The sequence below is a fragment of the Python bivittatus genome, unplaced genomic scaffold, assembly GCF_059951505.1.
Source record: "Python bivittatus isolate LINGU-HERP-01145 unplaced genomic scaffold, Pbiv_v1 ctg000220_np1212, whole genome shotgun sequence".
NCBI lineage: Eukaryota > Metazoa > Chordata > Lepidosauria > Squamata > Pythonidae > Python > Python bivittatus.
This window is the reverse complement of record NW_028277048.1, coordinates 3,877,922-3,895,937: the sequence shown is the minus strand read 5'-3', so window position 1 is coordinate 3,895,937 and position 18,016 is coordinate 3,877,922. Positions and strand designations below refer to the sequence as shown.

Genomic DNA, 18,016 nt, shown 5'->3' with positions numbered 1-18,016 from the left:
GAGGTTTAGAGAATGTTGTCTGAATAGGGTCATCAGGTCCTACATGGCTCAGACTCAAACCCATGAGACAGAGCGTTAGAGTTTGTGCAGAGGGAGGAGGACTGGCAGATCAAGGTTTGAAGTACACCAGAACTAGAACAGGGCCTAGAGATAATCTTGTGGAATTGGGACAGAATCTAGTAGCTGTGTCTAGATTCTCAGAGGGAATCCTCATTGTCTGTATAGTAAATGGTAAAACCTGAAACAACAGAGAAAATAGCCTGCCTTTCACTTGTTTTGGCCCCTCATCTTGAAAAATAATTCCTTTTTTCTGGAGGAGCAGACAATCATTAACATGCATGTGAGATTTGGAGACCTGTTAATTTTAAGGCTGATTATGAGGCCCAGGATGAAGATTTTATTTACCTTTCCTGTACCTCATTTTCTTTCTCCATTTCTTTCCCACTGCTCTCCCCTATGTCCACTCTTCTGATACTAAGATTTCATGCTTAATTTGCCTTCCTGTAATAGTTATCCCACCCATAGTAACTGTCAATCTTTTCCTTAGAGAGACCCACGGAGGGTGCTCCTTTCTTACCTTGTGCCTGCATCCGGGTTCGCACCAGGGCTAAGGGATAGCTGGCAATTTGGCCACAAGTACTGGAGATGGTGCCGCAGCCCAAGAGGACCAGAACTCCTGGGTCAGCAGTGTTCTTACTGTACTTCTGTAACCAGGTGTTCTTCAGAGTCTGCAGTGAGAAATGTGAGATGGGGTAAGGTGATCTGGGCATCCAGAGCCGAGCACAAAGGACACTGTAGAAAAGGGAGGGAAGCCACTGATGGGAATCCCCTTTTACCCGTGAACAGGAGTTCTCCCAAGGATGAGCAGCTGATCCTCATAAAGTGTTCCAAGGGAAAGAGCATGTAAGCCTAGCCTCTTCCTTGGATACCTCCCTCATTCTTTGAGCCCACACCCAGCTACTGACCTCATAAACTGCCAGGTCAATACCAGCGTAGGGGATTATGCCCAACATATTTGGCAGGTAGCCCTTGTAAAAGGCAGGGATTCCTTCCTTCTGCAGGATCTGTCTGGCACAGTCTGCCACACCTGAGTACTGGCCTGTCTTGCGGAGGGCCAGTCGTGTCTTCAGAACCTGGTGGGGGGAAAGGTTGATGAACTAGGTGTTCTGAGGGAGGAGATCTTTGTTTCTAACAGAGAGCAGGGAGCCAAATGGATATAAACAAGAAAACTGTCTTGGGGAACCTGCATCTGTTTCTTCTAATTTTACACCTACCTGTACCTAATTTCAAAAGCCTTTTGCAAGTGGTTAGTTCAGAACTGTGGCAAGCATTATTTTCTTTTTCCTGGTGGCTTGTAGGATGTCAATTAAAAAAAAAGGTTGGCCCTGACCATTTTGGTTATGATCCATCTCATGCTGCTCTTGGTGAATGGGGCCCCCTACCCCTGCAAAAAAAGGATCGCTTTTCCAAGATAGAGAAATAGTTATCAATCCAGTTCTCTACCTAAACTGACAGTGTTTTTCCATTGTTTTATTTTTCTCCCAGATCTCATAATTAAGAATTCCTAATTAGGAAAAAAAACCCAGATTAAGCAATCTAAATTGAGTGATGCAATTTCTTTACCAGGCTAAACATCTGAAGTTGGTAATGAATTGGATCAGGGTAATATATAGAATCTCCAATCAGATCAGTAGGGTTGCCCATGATGGGCATTCCTAATTCCTGTGAAATGTGGAATAACCTTACCTCTGTTAGGGGTCATACTCTCCACAAAATACTCTTCAGTTAGGAGTTCTCTGGGATACCGGATGCCTCTTGCATGCTCAAGCTGTGGTTGTGACCAAGAGTATATTTTATCAACTTTAGGTGCTAACTTTGCCCCTTCCAGGAAAAGAGGAATCAGAATACAGATCCTAATTTCCTTTTCTATCGGCTACTGCACTGGCTGCCTCTGATGGAAATTACAATTCATCTAACCATGTGGCAGCCAGGTTAGTTGCAGAACACACCTAAGATTTTTTAATGAGTTTTGCTAATTGAAGATGTATGTTTAAGCTACATTCAAGATGCCACTGTTCACAATCAGGAGAATTGAGACAGTACTTTCCTCTAAACCAGTGGTTCCCAACCTTTTCTATGCCCCATGCCCCTAGGAAATGTTTGATTAATGTTCCCCCCACACACACACACAATAGTAATATCACATTTGAAGATGAAGAAGTCTAATTTCTAATGCAGCTGAACAAGCTGAACTTAAAAAAATAAGCTTTTAACTCAGTGCATAAAATTGTCACACCCCCTGAAATACCATCTTGCACCCCTTGGGGGTACGGGCACCCCAGGTTGGGAACCCCTGCTCTGTATGTTCCTGGTAACCCTTAAGAGCTAGAGATGAAAACCCTTCTGTAATTCAGCCACTGCTGAATAAGCCATTTTGATGATAGCTTCTGGATGTTGGAATCAGATTCTAACACAGTGCAATAACCCTTGGCTCTTTTAATATACAGTTTGTTATGTTTTGTAGGGTTTTTTTTACTTAAACACTAGGTATGATCTTATGTTATTTTCTTTTACTGTTTCTACTTTATTGGTGCTTTATGATATTTGTATTACTGGCATTGTAACTGTACCATGTCTTGAAAATCAGGATGGCCGAAAGCAGATTAAAAATAATCTAAATATGAATAAACAAGCAAAAGCTGGGTTTTGGCCTGCAGATACTATTTCCTGGATAGCAACTAGCTAATATCCAGGATAAATTGGAAATGAAGACTCAAGACATTCATTTGGTATTGGTTAAGATCACTCTGTGCCCCTCTGCTTCCCAAACACATGACACCAGGATAGAAAGCAGATGCCTCTTGAACTATCAATTCTGCCTGAGTTTTCCCATGAACATATGAATGTGCAGGGAAGAACAGCTTTGCCAAATCCATCCTTGCTCAACTTTCTTCTTACCTACGTTAGCTTTATGTAAACTACAAGTCCAATTCAGAAAGCTTATCTCAAATTGGCATACATTTATAATAGAAAGATGTACTAAACAGACTAATGGGAAGGGTGCTAGAAATGAATAGCATACATATACCACACACGCATATCATGGTCATGCCTTGAGGGAGGTGCATTTCTGAGTCCAGTGTTAGGTAAATGCCCTTGCCTCTCTTTCCTTCCTTCTTCTTTCCTGTCTTTGATTAACTCTCAGTATGAGATTAAGGTTGCTATTTCCTCTGGGCTGCGACTTGACTGGCTTATGTCATTACATAAAGCACCACATGCACTGTTGGTACTGTATAATTGAGTAAACAGACTGATTCCTCCTAACCAGGAAATCATGGAAAAGTCATTCGGTAAAGTGTGGTCAGGCATCATCAAAACAGAATTGTTAGTACAGTTCTCATATTCTTTATTCAAATGAATCTACTTATTGCCATCTGCTGGACAGTCCCCACATTTGCTAGCATGAAGCTCCTAATTTGGGATCTCATTTTTTCCCTATTGCCATCATCACAATGGACTCATATTTCCAATGACTTCACTCATTTCTTAATCTAAGCAGTCTTCTGTGCTCATATTTGTGCACCTCTCCTGATTTAATGATCAGTTCACAACAAAGGATTCACGAGATGCTTTTGTAAACAGAAACCTGCAAACTCCTCCTCTTTATCATTGGAAAGAAACACTTCCTCACAAGCTAAGTTAGAAAAAGGCTAAGAAAGTTATCTAAGAAAATTATCTATCTTAGAAGACATCTAAGAAAATTATTGAGGAATAAATTGTTACTAAATTGGAAACATGCTGAAATTCATGTAACTTTTTATCCCAATAAACCATGTTAAAGAAGTCTATGAGAGTCTTGCTTTGGAGAATTATTTTCTGTTGAGGTAACAATCAAAAGAGCCTGCCCCTTCCCTTGTTCCTGAAACCCCAGAGTGGAAATGTAAAGCAGAAAGCCCTCCTTCAGTTACCATGGAAGGGAATTAGAAGACATCTCAGATGTGTGCATCTGCTTATCCAGTCACTGGCATGAACACACACTGGTTCAATGTCATCCCCCATTTTTCCAGAAGCAGCTGACCAGAAGATAGATTAGCTTTTATGCAAGACTTGCAAATCCAATGTGTGCAGGGCAAGAAATTCTGCACACAAAGGTGGAGATCTTGGCACTCCGTGTGACAAGCAATGTCAAGTGCAGATCCAAGTGGAAAACTACTGTATTTGGGGCTGTTCAGTCAACTGAAGCCCCTTCTTGACTCTGCGCTGATATTGGGTTTGAACACATCCCTAGAATTATTTGAGGAGTACACATTTGACCAAAAAGTTACTGGTATGTAGAGGATGTGGCCCTCAGACACTATAGTACCAAAGAGGTGCAATTTTACCTCCATAGGGTAGATTATGGTCTGCGCTGTGGCCCCAGCCAGTGAGCCAGCAATAAATCTCTCTTGTACCCTCAAGGTCTCCTGTTGCCCACGAATTGCTCGCTTTATCTGCAAAGAGAAGCAGTGGATTGAGACCCTCAGAGATAGACTGGAGACTCCTCCACTTTCATCTCAATTAACTGAATAAGGGCATGAGCAAATTACTACATTTTATACCAGGGAAATGGTATGTTATTACACTGGGATATCAGTTCCTGTAGGGATTTCAGTAATAAACAATGAGCCTCTTAACAGAATTACCCTTCACAATAACTTGGCTAGATCAGTTGTTTCGTTTTGCTGAAATGTTGACATTTAGGTTGGGGGAGAAAAATGTTGGAGCTTGAGGAGTCCTGCCTTTGATATTGTTTGCTCCTTAGATTTTCTCCAGGAGCTCAAGACAGCACGCATAAGACTTCCTTCTCCAGTTTTATTCTTAGAAGAGACTGAAGTTAACAACTTGCCCCAAAGCATCCAATGAGCTCCCATAGCTGAGGGCAGAGTTGAACTTGAGGACCCCCATTTCTAGTCCAACATCTAACCACTAATTTGTTTGTGACAGATTGGCAAGGACAACGTCAGAGAGAAAGTAGAGTGTTCAGCTCTGAATGGACTTCTACTCCTGCTATAATAGGAGGCTTATGATCTGGGTGCTCTTCTGGTCTCATGGCTCCTGCTAGAACAGCAAGTAGAAGTCTGGTCAGGAAAGCCTTTGCCTGCATTTGGCTGATGCTTTTCCAAAATAGGGGACGCTAGCAACTGTCACCCTTTACCTTGTTGCCTCATGGACGGACTAGTACAATTTGCACTATGTAGAGCTGCCTCTGGAAATCATTTGGAAGTTATGGCTGGTACAAAAGGTACTATCTCAACTGAGAAGGAGTGTCATCCACCGTCATGTAACCCCTTTACTTTGGGAGTTGCACTGGCTGCTGGTTTGCTTCTGGGTATTAGTGTACACAACTGCAGCCACCTTCCGATGCGGCTACAGTCCATACCTGCTCGTAAGCCATGAACTTGATGGCAGATTCGGGTGCAATCTTGAGGACATTGATGCCATTGCCCCGCCACAGGGAGCGCACACCTCCCTCATGAATCATGCCTTGCAGTCCACCAAATACATTCATGTTGTTGTTCTTTGATGCATGGACCTGTAGGTAAGGCGCAGACACAATGTTAGTCCCTGCCTCCTCCATGAGGAGGTCTTGGTTGATGGCATAAGCAAAAATAACCATGTACCATATGGGGAGGAAGCAATGGAAATATTGCAGTGTTGGAGGGGTATTGTTTCATCTTTTGCAGCACTGGAAGGATATTTCAGGATTCCACAAGGTAGCCTTTTGGAGAGACAAAAGAAGTCACGTTGCTCAATGTGCAAGATTTAAGGGCTTCAGGATGAAACCCTTTGCACTTTCAATACTCAATAGGAAGATTTAGAGGGTAATATTAGATTGGGCAACAGTTTCTAGTATAGCCTATACCCTTTGGAATATCCTTCCCCCTAGGATACAGCAGGGCAGGTTATGCTCTTTGCTCCAACTAAATAAAGAGAGCTTCAGTTACATGTCTTCTCCTCTAATCAGATGTAGTTCTATAGCAGTGGGGAAGATCTGGAGGTTGGGAGCTGCTGGGAGTTAGCCATATCTGGCAGAATACAGGTTCCTCTATAATAGTTTCTTCTGGAATTTATCAAGAGATTGCAGGATTATTATGATGAAAGTGGAATAGAAAAGAATGAGAATCTTTTTATTTTCACAAGAAAGCAGAAGGGGAAAAATAAGGGAAAGATCTATAACCACTTAAACTACATTACTTAGAGGAGAGGGCTGCTGCTAATATTTGAGAAGAACAGGAATACGCAGAAAGATTTTTGTTTAACGAAGTTTTTCAACTGGCCATACAATCGGTGAGGGGTGACTGTGACCATGGATGCAATTTTTGGACTGCACACTCTTCAGTTGTGCTCCTAAAATACATCTTCACCAAGGTTAAAAGGCAAGTTCAAACTGGCTTAAAGGTTTTCCACCCAAAGAGATGGATGAACTTCTTACATGATTCCGCTTGACTCTTCTCCCATCTTTCAGTTTGCTTTCTTCAAATGTTCCTAGGGAGGGTAATCTTTTTTTCCAGCAACCACAAATATACTTTCAGAACATCGTTTTCATTCCCCAAATCATAATCAGCGGTTTAAAACTACCCTGCCTTTATTCTCATTTCAGCCAATCTTGAACCACACAGTGCTCCCTTCCAGATGTTGACCTGGACAGCACTGAAAAGGCTGGGCCACCAAAGAAGAAAGTGGATGATCTCTTAGAAGCTACACTGATTGCTATGAATGGAAAGAGCTGACAAACTGCTGCAGCAACCTTTGCGCTCCTCTACCTTCCCACCCCAGTGCAAATCACTAATTGAAAGCTGTCAAAATATTGGCTGGGAGTTCCTGCTAATGGGAAAATAGCCCAACCCCCAAGTTCCATAGAACTCAAGTGTCACAACTTACAAAACAGGAGTTTTGCCATTTTGTTGAGCCATAGCTGACTTGGAAGTAAACTGGCTAAATGGCTCAAAAGCATGGTCTGGGATTAAGGGGGCATGGCACCAATCTGGAAGTGGTGTCACAGCCCTGCATAGAAGTGTTCCAGATCATAGCCTATCACCCCTTCTACTACAGGGGAGAGCACAGGGAACTGTGATGTTCCCTGAACTGAGATGGAAGGGAAGCAACTAGGGCAGTGATTCTCAAAGTGTGGTCTCTGGATCACTGGTAGTCTGTGGAGTCCATCAGATCAGCCTACTGCAGCCTCCCCATGTTCATTGGCCAGAGCCCACTCACTGCCCCAGCCTCACCTCTCCAATAAAACTCTTGACAACCAGCTGGTTCACAAGAATGGATTTGTGGCTGGAAGCTGGTTCACTGGAACATTACAAATATTTAATATCAGGGAATAGATTTATATGCTATTCTAAGTGAAATTGATCTTGCACAAGGAACCCCAAAAGAAAAGTGCTAATAGGAAATACAATGAATATCTACAAGTGGGATTTTATTGGGCTCGAAATCCACTTGTTTCTAGCCACATAGTACTTGGAGATCTGTACTGAAGAACATTGTTGATCAGCAAGTTTGTGCTAAGACTTATTATTATGAGATGCGGGGTATATAAAATCATAATATGGTGAATAAATGTTTAATTTTGATTATTTTTTCATTTGCAAAACTGTTTAAGACCTTTAAAAATGGAGGGGATATGAAAGACATATACAACTGTAACTATAATAATTATCTTATTCACCAAATTGGTTAACTCCAATACTGTACTATTAAAGCTGAAAACAAGGGAGGGGGTATTTATTCATCTTCCAAATATTTAGAAAGTTGAAGAAGCCTCTGAATTATGGAATATAAAGAATAAATTGGTTTTGTTTGCTGTAATAATGCTTGCAGATAAGCCTCTTTGCATTGAAGGGTGGCATGAAGGAGGGAATGGTACTTTGGGTGCTACATGTGTGCACTCACACTCAAACCCCTATGCAGTTATACTCTTCTTCCCACCTATCATTTAGCATGCAATTAAAATGGAGAACACTGAATTTCTTCTCCATTAAAACCCTGCTTTGATTGGCAGGTTTTTAGGGTAGGCTGCTGAAAGCCCAATTGTACTGATGATGAGGCAGGTGAGAAAAGTCATCCAGCACACAAATGCTGTGTATTTTGCACAACACTAGACACTGCACCTACAAAGATGGCATTCTATTTTTCAAGAAGCCCCCCTTTCCTCTGCATTTCTCTCCTCCCCAGGAATAGCTGCTGCTTCCCAGGTACTACTTCAAGGCAAAACCCCTCTCCCCTTCCTCAACCCCAATTCCTTGTTAGCTCTTTGCCTGCATGAAAACTTTCAGTCGATCCAATGGGGCAGTTCCAGTCCTAGAAACAGCACCAGCCATAGCTCCAGCTATGAGTTGTTTCCACCACATCCCGGTTTTCTTCTCTTTCTCAGAAAACTCATCAGGAACAGTGAGGCATTCCCCAATGTCAAGGACCTATCAAAACAAGGAAAAGAAATAAGGGTCAAGCACTTTGGTTCAGAAATACCATTGGAAGAAATATCCTATGCTAGAGTCAAAAGAAATGGGTAAATATTCTAAATGAACTCATTTTCAAGTTTCACCATATTGAATTCAAACACTGTATTAACATTTTGGTTTTTGGTTTTTATATTTATCATCAAAATCCAAGCAGATTATAAGGATGGGCAAATCCGATAAATATTAAAAACTGGAATTAGATGAACCCAGGGTCAGAACATGCTGGGGATGTCTACACATAGTCCTTGACTTACAATCATTCATTTAATGACCATCTGAAGTTATGACAGCAGTGAAAAATGTTAACTTGCGACCAGTCCTCACACTTGCAACTGTCGCAGTGTCCCTGCGGTCACATGATCAACATTCATGTGCTTGGCAACCGGCATGTATTTACAATGGTTGCAGCACCCTCGGGTCACTTGATTGTCATTTGCAACCTTCCCAGGGGGCTTCCAACAAGTAAAGTCAATGGGGGAAGCTGGATTCGCTTAACGACTGCAGCGAAAAGGGTTGTAAAATCGTGTGTGGCTCACTTAAGGACCGCATTGCTTAGCGACAGAAGTTCTAGTCCCAGTTGTGGTCGTAAGTAAAGGACTACCTGTAGTTTGCATAACTGCTCAAAAAGAAAGCTCTGTTCCCACCTTCCTTGTGAAGAAAGCTCACAGAACACTTTATTTCCTTAAACTTATTTAACGAAATTAAGTCACTTGAAATGTATTCATCTTCTCACATTCTGGCTTCCCCTCTTTTGCACTGACATGCAATGCCTTCCTAACGCATGCTGACGTTGGGCCTTCCTACACTCCTGTTTCCAAAGAATTCTGATTATGGAGTTACCCCAGTCTGCATCCCATGCTAAATCAGGGGGTATAAATCACAAATGAAGCTTTGCCTGATTAGCTGATGACCTGTTATGAATCCTGCTCAAAGGCAACTGGAGGTTAATGCCTTCAAGCACTGTGCTCAAGGACTCACATGACTGAATGAAACAAAGATGAAAATCAGGCTGGCACACATACACAAGACTATTTTGTAAAGAGCTATAAGAAATGGCATGGATTATCATATTAAAATAGTCATAAGCATCAATGTACATCCTTACCTAAACTAGAAAGAAGTAGTCAAAACATCTACACCTGGTCTGCGCTCATTGGTCCTCTCTGTTTTGGCATTAATCTTTAGAGGTTTCCTTTGTCATACTTTTTTCCTCCTTTTCTCAACATTACAAGTTTAGTTGTTTTTTTTAACCTGCTCTTCTTAAGGATGAGAAATGAAGTAATCAAAAAGGAGAAACTAGAGATTGAATCATTGTGGGATTATAAACTGGATTGTGTAAATATAGCACAACCCCTACCATGAACCCTGCAAATTCAAAACATAGCCTTCCTACCCAAAATGTTCCTTCAAAAACACCAAACGCAGCTTCAACAGTGAAACAATAAATTAGTTTAACATCTCTTTTTATTTTAAAGATCCTGATAATGCACATTCTATAGGGAACAGAATTGCACAGTTCAGCTGGGATAGTAAATTGATTTAATACCAGCACAAACACCAAAAACAACAGATTAAAATATATTCCCAATCAGGTAGCTCACAGATGACTTGGGGCAAGAATAGGTTCATAGGGCTATCTTGAGGATAAAATGTTACTATGATAAGTTCCTTCGAGGAAAGGTGGAATAAAAATACTTATAACAAACCAATGAATTTGTCCCAGTTAATTGCAAGATTTTACATAAAGAAACCAGTTGCTTCAGTGCTTATCAGAAAGTGAATAGAGTATAAGGTACTGTACAAAGAATATCAGCTCCTTTTGCTGTGCGTGTGTAGGGTCTGTTTAAGGGCCCTGTTAAAGATCAAAACAAACTCAAGTGCTACTTTTTTGTACCAACACCAGAAGCACGAACTCATTCTGCATGGAACCCAGTTTCTATAAACAGGTCTGCCAAAGTCCCTGTATCCCTGGTTTTATCATGAGCTAAAGACATAAACAGAATCAAGTGGGCTCAGTGAGGCAAAGGGAGGGGCAACAAAACCAGAAGCCTGGTCCCAAGGAATCTGGAGTGCAGAGCAAAAGAAAGAAAAATACTGCAGAAGGAAGCATTGCCAGACCTACCAGGTCAAAGTCCCCCACAATGGGCTCCAAGCCTCTGCAGTGTCTGTGGTCAGCCTCCCAGAGTTTTACCAGGGTTAGCAGTTTTGCATCACCATGGATCCCTGAGGCATCAGGGCCCTTCCTGACAGAAGGGAGCTCTTCCATGGTGGGTATGCATAGGCAAGATGAGAAGGCAAGAAAGGGACGCAATCAAGTCCTCCAGCAATCTTCTAATGGGATTGAAAAGAAAAGCTAAAATGGGGTGGGGAGGGACTTGGAAGAGTCAATCCTATCAGCACTTCTGGATTACAGACACATGACAGGAAAGGGACCTGCTCCGATCCAAGCAGAAAATCAGAAGCTGAGAAAGAAACAGATCCTTGGGAAAGGGTGGACCTGAGACATTTTGGTGCCGAAGAAAGCAAGTTCAAATGAAGCCTGGCTCCCACCAAATGAAATGTGGGGTATAATTCATCTGACATTTTCCTAACTTTGAGATGAATGGAAACTGCACTCTTTTATGTTCTAACACAAACTCTTATTCATTGAAATGGGACTTTTGCAGGAGACCTTCCCATGGATTGCATACATACTCCATCCATCTCCCCAAGCCTGTCAGCAGAGCTAGTCCTTTAGCAGTTTGCTACAATATGGGGATGCCTTTGCTCACATGAACTGTCTTTTGGTCTCTATTCCATTCTAATCAATGGATTCATCATTGTTTTCTCAGTACTGGGAGTAACAATTGGAATTCCAACTATCTTCTATCCTTATCAATCTCAAAATACAACAGAGAACAGAAGAATACTTCTGCTGAGATCAGATGATCAGACATCCCAGTTTTGCCAAGACAATCCTGGTTTGGGGTAACTTCCCACTCTCAAATTAGGAAAACATTAGTTTCTAGGAATATATCCAACAACAGCAGGATCAGCAGCAGCAGGTTTCAGCTGCAAGACCATCAGCAGATTAATGGAAACAACTTCCATTTCACCACTTATTGAGCCTACAGCTATCATCTCTGGGCTGCAAACATCTGAATTAATTTAATTTATTCAATTTGATATGCCTGCCCACTCCAGAATACTGTACTCTGGATGATCAGTAGATGGCGGCAAAAATTTATGTTTTCTCTATCTCTTTGCTGCCATTTAGTGGATGTCACAGCCTAGATATTTGCAGCCCTAATTGTGCCTGCTAGAGTATTTGATGTGATGGATTACCAGTAATAAGCATATAAATATATACAGATTAATATTTTCTGATTTTTACTCTTGGAAATCTAGTCACCCTATGTTGAGTTTAACTTAGAATACATGATGGCTGGTAGCTTACATTTTCCTTGAGATATGACTAGGTTGTACGCACTCATGATTTCTACCTGTTGGCACTTTTGACATATCCTAGTAAACTTCTACCTTCTCTGTACTCAGCACATGGGCTACAGATGACTTTGTGTTTAAATATAAACTTTAATCTGCCCTATTCCAATCAACTGATGAGATTAACATGGTGAGAAAATGAAGAACTTGGCCAGCAGCCAGCCCAGAGATGTCAAATTTTCAGATCCTCTTTTTTCTAGACCTATAATGAAGCAATCCCTCACATGGACACATGAACGCATGTATTTGGAAACCCAGATGAAAGGCAAATGTAATCTCTGAAGTGGATATGCTGACATTTTGGCATACTGTATAAAGGAGAGTTTTCAGGCTCCATTATAAAGCCCACAAAAACTGTGTTAAGTTAAACAGCACCCATTCCAAGGAGAGGACCAATTAATCAAAACAAAAGATAAAATCAAGGCTAGCCACTCCTGCCCCAGGAGAATTCTACTGTGAAGGATCTATTCAAGATAATTCTTACCCACAGCAAGGAGTGTATGGCCTCTACTATAGGAGTGAGACTATCTTATGGCTTTACTATAAAAGGATATTTGATAAATTTTCCAAAAGAAAAGAAAAGAAGACATTCCAAGCATGTGGTCAGGAAAAATCCCAGCATTTCTCGAGAATTCCAGGTGGGACAAAAAGAACTGATTGGCAGGGGAAGGAGGAGAGAAGAGCTGGCTTAGATAGAAGGCAATACCCACATCCCCTGCCCCATATGGCTTCTGTCTCTCTGTTGCTGCTTTCTACCTGGCACCTCTAGTTGCAGCCCCCTTCCCTCCCTCTTTCCTCCAGTGTCATGCCTAGGATGTGAAAGATCCTGCCTCATCACTCTTCTATGCAGATTCTGTGCAGAGGTATATCTTCCTTTTCCTCTCTATTCCAATTTCCCTTCTAGTCATATAATTTCCTCCACAAGTAGAAATTACCTCACAGGGTAGGGCCAGAACCAGTGAGTTAAATTCACAAGGAAAAAGATTCAGGCTAGACATCAGGAGGAACTCTCTGTACAAGTTGCCAGCCACTGGAACAGGCAGCCACATGAAGCAGTAAGTTCTCCTTCACTGGAGGTTATTCTACTAAATCCTGTGCTGAGTAGGGAGTTGATGATCTCCAAGGTCCCTTCCACCCTATGATTCTATGATTTAGCTTATATTCTATGTTTCTATATAGAAAGGCCAGTTGAGTAAACTTGTTCCCTTTCCCTGGCATTCTATGTCCATTCCTTAATAAACTATGTCATCTCAGCATCTTTGGGGTTTTTTTTCTTTCCTTTTTTTCTAATTTCCATAAGTGCATTCCTTGCTTATGTCACGAAGATCCCTTTAACATAGTGTTTTTCACACTTGGCAACTTTAAGATGTGTGGACTACAAGTCACGGAATTCTAGGCGTTGAAGTCCATACATCTTAAAGTTGCCAAGTTTGAAAAACACTGCTTTAATACATTTCCCTATGTGCTTACAGACTTCAACCCCAGCCAGTTTCTGCAACATTCAGGAAGGCAGCAAAGGAGTCAGAGAATATAAGGTAAATTTCCAGGTTAGCTGTTTCATGGACTGACTTGCCAAGATTGCACAGACTTCCTATTTCTTTGAGTGACAGGACCACTCAGTTTATAAAAGTGATTTCCTTGCAGAAAAGAAAAATCCAAAATGTTTTCATACAGAGGAATGCAATTGCTTTCAAATGGCAGTATTCAGCCACTCAGTTTTGTGAATAAATAAAATTCCCCAAATTAGAATGGGTGTTTTAGCCATGAGGGTTGTGGTTTAAAGTCAGCTTTGAGATGGAGACTATAGACTAAATGTTGCTTTAGTGCAAGCAACTTAATGCTTTTATGAGCATCCATTAGCATCCCATGTGGCATCCATACCCTGCCTCAAATTAAATAAAAAGGGAAATTAATAATGTATTTTAAAATCTGGTGAGAACGCCTACAATCCTATCATTGGACTAAAGCATTCAATCTACAATTTCTCTCTCTTAACAAAGATGATCTATCTGGTCAGAAGGATGTAGAACAAAGGCAAAATTCTTGTTATTTGAGTTTCTTGAAATTAGCAGTGTCTTTCATTTGTTACAAATCACAGGAATAATTATGACAGGAGGACTCAGTAAGGTATATAGAATACAAAGATTATTTTGCAATTCCAGAATTCTGTGTTCGAACATTTTTAAAAGGTGCAAGCATCTCAGACATACAACTCAATTGTGTTCAGGGGATTGAACAGGAGTAGGGTGGGAGGGAAAAGAGGCTGAGGTGGGTAGGTTAAATATGTATAAGTCAGAATACCTCCCATCATGTCTTGTCCAGCAGTGTGGATGGGATATGGCAGGATTCTTTGCAATGAAACACTGAAGAGGATCAAACTGTGGGGATGCTACCCTGCAGTTCCACCCGCAACAAAAAACAGAGAAGCAGGAACATAATGCAAAAGAAAGCTCAGGTCTGGATAGTCCTCAGTCAAATATATGCTCTAAAGAATCATCAGTTCCCAAAAAGCAAACAAAGTATCATCCCTGAGCCCTTCCCACCAGTTTTCCCTTAACAGGTGGCCTCCTTTGAGGATCTCTACATGAGGTTAAGGAGAATGTAAGCTCTATTCATAAGACCCCATTAAGAATCTTGATCTTGAGTCTTCAAGATGATGTTGGCCTGCAGTGCCACTCAGCTGGTCCATAGTAAGGAATTATGGCAATTGTCGTCCAATAACATCTGGAGGATCTCCCCCTCCCCCACAGTGAGTGGATGGAGAATAGTCTGCTAGCCTCATTTGAGCCCTTGGTGCTCTTTATGGCCCTTTCCCTCTCTGGTAGAAATCTAAGCCAGGGACTTCTAGGACACCTAAGAAGCTGCTTTGAATCCCCTAACTTGAGAGAGAGTCATTCAGACCAAAAATGTTGCAATAATCACAGCTGGCCAACAGGACTCAATTCAAACTGGGGAAACCCATTAAACAACTGCATTAGGGGTCTATATGAGAAAGATATAGATGTTCTTTTCCCCAAAGCTACATCCATACTATATTCACTATCTTTCCAGGCCCAGTACTTAGAGCAAAGAGTTGTGACTTGCCTATGGACTGTTCACCTCTTGGGTGCTGATTTCTTCTATTTCTGGAACTCCAGATTGCCAACTTTCAAAACAGGGAAGAGGGGTGGCAGAGACAATAATCATAGCCCTGGCTAGGATGGGAAACATGGCTTACCATTGAGTGCTTCCAATAGTGCACAATCTCTTCCATGTTCTCTAATGGATTGAGGATAAAGTGGTCTCGCCATTCATGCCAGTCGATGGTCATAGTGCCATCTTTGTCAATGCTGTAAAACACAAGCCCACAGTGTAGTGAGGACAAGGAACTATACAGGAATAAAAGGTCTGGTTTATTCTACCACTCACTAGGAAAACTGAAGCCTCACTGCAGAACAAGGAGGCAACCTAAAGAGGGGAGGATGCAGAATGGAAATTCCAGTGTCATTGCTGGAATCAGGAGGACCAGTGGTTACATCAATACCAGGGCTTTACAGGACACCACTTTAACTTTCCACTATTCTATATCAGCAGCACAGAGAAACCAAAATGACAGTGCTCAGATTCAGGGAAGGCATTCAGAGCTGGCATTATAAACCAGAAGCTTGGGATCATCCCTGAGCATTGTCCTCTCCTCCCACTTCTCAGTCCAGTTGGCCAAGAGAAATGAATGCAACTACTGGAAGGTTTCATTCCAACCAAGCAAACTGAGACACCTCTAGGGCACTTTTCAGATATTGTGGGATGAGGAGAGAGGGAGTAGAGTGCAAAGCAAGAACAGTCAGAGTCTCACCTGTGCAAGATTTTCTCTGCTTGCTGGAGGGAGATGTAAACTCCCAGGCTGTGGAAAGTTTGCTGAATCTCAGAGACATCGATCTCGCCTGCAACATAAACACACAGAGAAAGACCATGGCTGTCAGTTTGGAGGATTAGGACTCAGTCCAGGATGCTGATGGGTCAGGAGAAGACTAGAAGGGCTCTAGTAGGAAGAAGTGAGCTGTGCTCAAATTGTCATGGGCCTAAGAGAGAGACAGTGTCAAAGAACTAGTGGGTTTGGATAGATTCTTGAACAGGTAGCAATTAATGATGGGTAGCAGCTTGGAAGTTCTTCCAGGGCTGCATATTGCAAGGGCAGGGAAAGAGCCATCCCTGCCTTCCAGACCCGCAAAATTTAGCCCTCTGTGAATCATCCCAGCTTGAAGAGGGACTGAAGGGGTGTGAGGGCAAGTGCTAAAAAAGCCAGAAGACAATCAGCCTCACAGGGCTCTGCAAAGGACCAAAAGGGATATTGGTTGGATATTGGTGGGCTGTACTGGAAGAGAGAATGAATGACTAGAGAGGGAGAACATATAGTAGTCAGTACAGATGAGTGCTGGGTGAAAAAGAAAGTTTTCCTAAGCAAGCATAGCTGGAAATGGGCTCACACAACACTGTCAAAGATAGATCACTTTAGTTTCTACAAGTCCATGCTTGTAAAGGATGGCGTAGTTAACATTAGTCTCAATGTTATGCCCCAAAGGCATCAATCTGGCCCCAGCTTGAGGAGAAGCAAAGCAGTGTCAGGTCTGAGTGGGGTACTGGCCACAGCAGTTGGACAATCAACCAGCTTTTTTCCTTCCAGAAAGTTTGGAACAGAGAGGCCGAAAAGAGAGTGATGCTAATTGGTTATAGTGTTCTTTTTCTATAGCTTTAATTTTCAAATTAGCATTGGGAGCACTTCGTAAATAAAAATATGGATGGATTAATGCCTGCATGTACTCTCACAGAGCAAGGCTTTCTTCACCATACCTAAAAATACTAGAGGCAGAAATAGAAAGCTGGATGGTTAGTTTTGTTTTAAACAAATCACATTTTGTACCAGATATTTGAGGCTGATTAAGATGCCTAAGCAACATTCATTTGGAGTACACCTACAGTACAAGCCAAGGATGAAATCAAATTTATGGCACCTTTCCTCATAATTCCAACCACTACGGCTTTCCCTTATAAATCTCTACTAAGAGCCTACAGAATATGCTAGAGAATATGCTTGATATATAGAAGTTCAATCTTCCTGGTTAGGTTCACACATTACAGTCATAAGGTGGTTTGTTTGATTATGGCTTAGCATTCTGTTTGAACCTAACCACCTGGTTTGTAACCATGTTTTTCAGCTTAGTCATAAACATAGCTGCTAGTGGACTTAGAATCTTCTTAATGTGCTATCTCATACAGATGTTGGGCTGCAAGCTCCTTTAATCTCCTAGTCAGCATGAGGAACTTGGCTGGGGATGATGGAACTGGGAACGCAATCATTTGCGGGGCAGCAAGTTGGGTAATATTTACAGAGGATCTGCAGGATTCCCACAGAACAAGACAATCAATTTAGGCTTGACTGCCATTGCCCAGCTGATGCAACTCTTTACTTGGGAAGGGTGGAGAGCATTTGCATAGGAATTGGGAGGTAGAGCACAGTCCAACAAACATCAGGGAACTAAACTTTAGACAGCCAAGAGTTGGCAAAACAGCAAAGACTGTGCAGGAAAGCAACTATTCAGGGAAACCAGCCATTTTAAGCACCTCCATTTTTCCATTTAAAATTTCTGAGTGCTCCCATTCTCACAGGCAAACTAGCATGGTCCTGACTCACAGAATCTTTTCCCATTTGGAGAGCTGAAGCATTTTCCACCTTTACTTGAGCAAGCATAAAGCTATACTGGCATGACATCTGCTGACCCCCATCACCAATCTTTATCCTGCTTATCCTTATCTTGCCTGTGTTCCATCCAACATGGATTTTAGATGGAGGCTGAACATAAATGGTATTGGAACATCCCTAGAACAAAGGATGACTTAAGTCTGTCTCACTCATGGGCTGCTAAGGATGAAATGAAAGAAACACAATGGGGCACAGCCCACCTTTTCCACAAAAAAAAAAATGTTGCCAGGGCATGCCTGTGATTCGTTAGGTGCAAGTGGGGAAAAGGTCAGAGACTGTGTACTCAGTA

At 41.8% G+C, this 18,016-nt stretch overlaps 1 protein-coding gene across 1 annotated transcript in view; it reads right to left on the bottom strand.

Moving 5' to 3' along the window:
- Positions 1 to 18,016, bottom strand: part of LOC103067524 (mitochondrial adenyl nucleotide antiporter SLC25A23) — a 41,607-nt gene that overhangs the window by 4,280 nt on the left and 19,311 nt on the right. The window contains exons 3-9 of the mRNA XM_007423889.4: positions 15,823 to 15,910; positions 15,208 to 15,319; positions 8,304 to 8,462; positions 5,420 to 5,572; positions 4,383 to 4,490; positions 966 to 1,133; positions 578 to 728 (exon numbers count right to left, since the gene is read on the bottom strand). Of these exons, the coding sequence (XP_007423951.2) occupies positions 578 to 728; positions 966 to 1,133; positions 4,383 to 4,490; positions 5,420 to 5,572; positions 8,304 to 8,462; positions 15,208 to 15,319; positions 15,823 to 15,910 (939 nt within the window). The remainder of the gene's footprint in view (positions 1 to 577; positions 729 to 965; positions 1,134 to 4,382; positions 4,491 to 5,419; positions 5,573 to 8,303; positions 8,463 to 15,207; positions 15,320 to 15,822; positions 15,911 to 18,016) is intronic.